The sequence below is a fragment of the Chrysemys picta genome, chromosome 17 (assembly GCF_011386835.1).
Source record: "Chrysemys picta bellii isolate R12L10 chromosome 17, ASM1138683v2, whole genome shotgun sequence".
In the NCBI taxonomy this organism is placed as follows: domain Eukaryota; kingdom Metazoa; phylum Chordata; order Testudines; family Emydidae; genus Chrysemys; species Chrysemys picta.
Window position 1 is genome coordinate 3,132,813 of NC_088807.1, and position 3,861 is coordinate 3,136,673.

Consider the following 3,861-nt stretch of genomic DNA (forward strand, 5'->3'; position numbering starts at 1 on the left):
TGACAGGTGCAGGAAATGACTTATTCAACGTTCTGTTTTAATATGCCTCGTAAGGAATCCAGCTGTCAAAGAATATTACCAGAATCTTTTTTTCCTGCTCGGTATAGTTACAGACACGCTGGCTGACAGCTACTTTGAAATAAATTACCAAACTAATTGCAACTGGCATGATCATATTGTGTTATTCTGACAAATAAAATATGCACAATTTTCAAATTATTGTGTGCAGAGTTTTTAATTGTTTGGCACAGAATTCCCCCAGGAGTAATCGAATCTGGAGAAAACCAGTTGTGGCACAGGCTGGCTATGGAGTTTTTATAGCATGTCGGGGGGGGGCTTAGAAAGGAAAAGGTTGAGAAGCCCTGTGCTAGACAAAGCACGTTGTGTGGTTCTGGAAGGCGACATGACAGCGGGTTTGCAGGTAACGCCCCTGCACCTCCAAGCGATCACCTTAGTCACTGATACGCCCAGCGATTCTCACGGTGAGGCTGCTAGAGACCGTGAGTTCAATCCCAGCTCTGCTCAGAGCTTCCCGGATGGCCTCGGGCAAGCCACGTAGGGCCAAACCTTCACAAGAGCCCGACTCAGCACCCAGAAGTGAGGCCGGACTTCCAAGCTCCCTTGGCAACCCTGCCACATTCGGCAGCGGCTTTGGCACCAAATCTCTGCCTGACTTAGAGGCCTACGCGGGAGCTGGGCTGTGTGGGGAATCTGGCCTCCAACAGGGTGCTGAGCCCGGGAAGACGGGGCCGCTGTTTAGCCCGGGAAGGTTTTCCGATGGCGCCTAGTGAAAGTCACTGAGCAGCTGTCTCCTGTGTGTGCTGTTGATAATCTCCCCGCTCCGTACAACGTGGAGCACAGTCGCTCCTTCTCCCGCGGCCGGTGAGAATCAACCCACGCACGGGGCTCAGGGACTGCGGGGATCAGGCCCTTGCCACGGTGGCTTCCTGCACATTATCCAACTCAGCGACCTCGGGGTTCGCCGCCGCCTTGAGGGCGGGTCCGTGGGGGCGGTGCCGGGACCAAAGGCTGCGCCGTCTAATACACGCGGGAGGCTCCCCAACTGGGCACCGCTGTGAGGCGGTTCCAGTAACTACCGCCGCCTTCCCAGCTGATGGCCTCCAGCTTCACGTCGCCGTTCACCTCCAGGAAGCGCACGTGCTCCGGCGGGAGGCGGTGCTGGAACGCGTAGTGATGACGCTCGTTCACTGTCACCTGGAAGGGAACGGGCAGCGTCAGACGAGCGGGCAGAGGCCCCAGCCCATTGGACTGGGGCTAGGGTGACCAGACAGCAAGTGTGAAAAATTGGGATGGGGGTGGGGGGGTAATAGGAGCTTATATAAGAAAAAGACCCCAAAATCGGGACTGTCCCTATAAAATCGGGACATCTGGTCACCCTAACTGGGACGTCCTTCCAGGGCAGCAGGGGCTGGGCCGGGGCCTATATCTGGGGCTCGTTGGATGTTTGCAAACTGGGACCAGTTCCCCAGAGGGTCCAGCAACGAGAGGGGCATGGCTCACGTCCCATTGAGCCCACGCTCCCTCTGGCTGCAATGCCGGCAGGGAAGGTTCGGTCCAATGAGCCGGGAGCTTTGCCTAAAATAAGGGGACAGTTCACTGCACAACGCCCCACATGGACGAACCCGGGGTTGTGACGTTGCAGCTTTCTCTGATCCAGCTGGACGCAGTCCGGACCCTCCCGATGGCTGAGGTAGGGCGTCCCCCAGTGCCCTGATGGAGAAGGGGCATCCCCTCCCCAAGCCCTACCTACCTCGTATGCCTTGGCGGTGGTGGTGAACGTCAGCGTGAAACTCTTCCCTTTGCGGAGGGGGCTGTTTTCCTTCCGCTCCTCCTGGCCCCACTTTCTCTCCACCAAGCTGTTGAAGACGATGTGGGGGGCGCCCTCAAAGCGGGGGTTGAAGAGCAAGGCCACGTTGGCCCCTTCGTACTGACCGTAGAGGAACGTTACCCGGAAGCTGGAGTGGAGACGGCACTGGCTGAGCCTGGAGCCAGCTTCAGGGACCGCGCTCCCGGCCCAGTGTCCGGCATTAGGGATCCTCTCGCCTGCTTGTAGGGCCCCGTGACCTGAGCAGCTGTGACCAACCCTGGCCCTGGCGCACCTTGGTTTTGCAAAGGGCCCGGTGGCTAGAGACTGAGCTGGGGACGAGCGCCAGGAAGGGAAACCCGAGGCCCCTCTCCTTCCAGCCAGGTTGCTCCCATCTGCAACTAGCCGAGTGTGGGGAGAGGTGCTGTCTCTGGGGCGTGCACGGTGGGGCAGGGGGGTGCACAGATAGGGAGCTCACACTGCAGCGGAGGGCTGAGGGCGTCTCGCTGCCTTGGGGGGGCGTCCCCTCGCCCTACCCGGGAACGAAGGGGGAGCCCCGTGTACGGACGTGCTGGTCGCTCACCCTGCGCTTGTCTCCGGCACCGAGCCCGTCATCTTCACCCACGTGTGCGGACGGAGTCCTCCCGGGATGGCAGTGCTGTACGGGACGGTCTGAGAGACAGAAACTGCTGGGTGAGTGCCACGCCCGGGCCGGGAGGGACCAGGCCCCTGGGGAGAGAGCTGGGGATGTGCACCCATCCCTCCTCGTGTCCCTTCCTTCTATCTCTCTTTGGACCAGCCCGTCTCCCGGGGCAGAGGGGTCCTGTCCCCCCATCACAGCCACTCAGAGGGGTCCTGTCCCCCCATCACAGCCTGCACGCTGCACACCCTCCCTAGGGATAGTCCCCGGGGAGAGACCCTCAGCCTCGCCCCCTCCGGGCGCTGCCCAGCACCAGTTCCGGGAACTCACTTTGCAGAAGGAGCAACCCCTTGGGTTGAACTGAAGGAGCCTGCGTTTGGGGTCGTCAGATCATTTTCTAGGGGAGCTTCTGTGGGTGTGGGTGTGAGGAGATGGTTCTGTGTGGGGGGAGATTGTGGGGGAGGGCTGTGTGTGTGTGTGTGTGTGTGTGTGTAGAGGATTGGGGGGGAGTGTGTGTGTGTGGGTCTGTATGTGGGGGGGTCTGTGTGTATTGGGGGATTGTGTATGTGTGTGTGTAGAGGATTGTGTGGGGGGGTCTGTGTGTGTGTAGGGGACTGTGGGGGGGTGTCTGTGTGTGGGGCAGGGATTTTGTGTGTGTGTGTGTAAAGGATTGTGAGTGTGTGTGTGATTGTGTGTGTGTGTGTGTGGAGGGGACTGTGTGTGGGGGGGGTCTGTGCGTGTGTAAAGGATTGTGTGGGGGGGTCTGTGTGTGTGTAAAGGATTGTGTGTGGGGGTCTGTGTGTGGAGGGGATTGTGGGGTGTGTGTATGTGTGTAGTGTGTGTGTGGGTCTGGATGTGCACGTGCCCCTCTGGGTGTTGGAAAAGGCGGTGTCTATATGTGGCTGCCTCTGTCTGCAGGCCTACGTGTCTCTACATGTATAACCAGACACAAAACTACTCTGTGCAAATCCCAAACCCCAGTGCAGCTGCTCCGGCTGTGACACCCTCTGATCTAACCGCTCCGCCACCACCCCGGCCCCACATTACCGAGCCAATTCACTTCCCATTCCCCACTTGCCAGCCACCCAGTGCCAGCTGCTGAATGCCCCTAGGAGAAAGCCACCCGGCCCCTGGGCACGTCCCAGATCTGCCCTGGGATGCCCCGCTCGTGCTCTGTCGCTCCTTGCTGGTTCTTCGCATCACTTGATTTCCCATCTCGGGTATGGGGCAGCAGCAGGAGAGGAAAAGGCGACTCAAGGGAACCAGGAACTCACCGGCCTGTCCGGAATTAGAGCCATTGCTGCTGCTACCATCCACCCTCCGCAGTGCCGGGGATGGAGAGCCCAGGTTAGAGGCAGCACCTTATATACGGTGCTGGGACGGCCCCGGAGAGGTG

At 59.5% G+C, this 3,861-nt stretch overlaps 1 protein-coding gene across 2 annotated transcripts; it reads right to left on the reverse strand.

Annotated features, from left to right (window-relative positions):
- On the reverse strand, positions 1-3,861 carry LGALS7 (galectin 7). 2 transcript variants are annotated; one of them, XM_024109794.3, is made up of 4 exons: positions 3,740-3,861; positions 2,409-2,497; positions 1,772-1,976; positions 1-1,215 (listed from the first exon to the last, which is right to left on the reverse strand). In XM_024109794.3, exons 1-4 carry the CDS (start codon positions 3,776-3,778, stop codon positions 1,039-1,041), a joined length of 510 nt encoding a protein of 169 aa, XP_023965562.1. In that variant the 5' UTR covers positions 3,779-3,861; the 3' UTR covers positions 1-1,038. The 2 variants fall into 2 exon arrangements, with proteins under 2 accessions (XP_023965562.1, XP_065427089.1); XM_065571017.1 differs by lacking the exon at positions 3,740-3,861 and adding an exon at positions 2,796-3,237.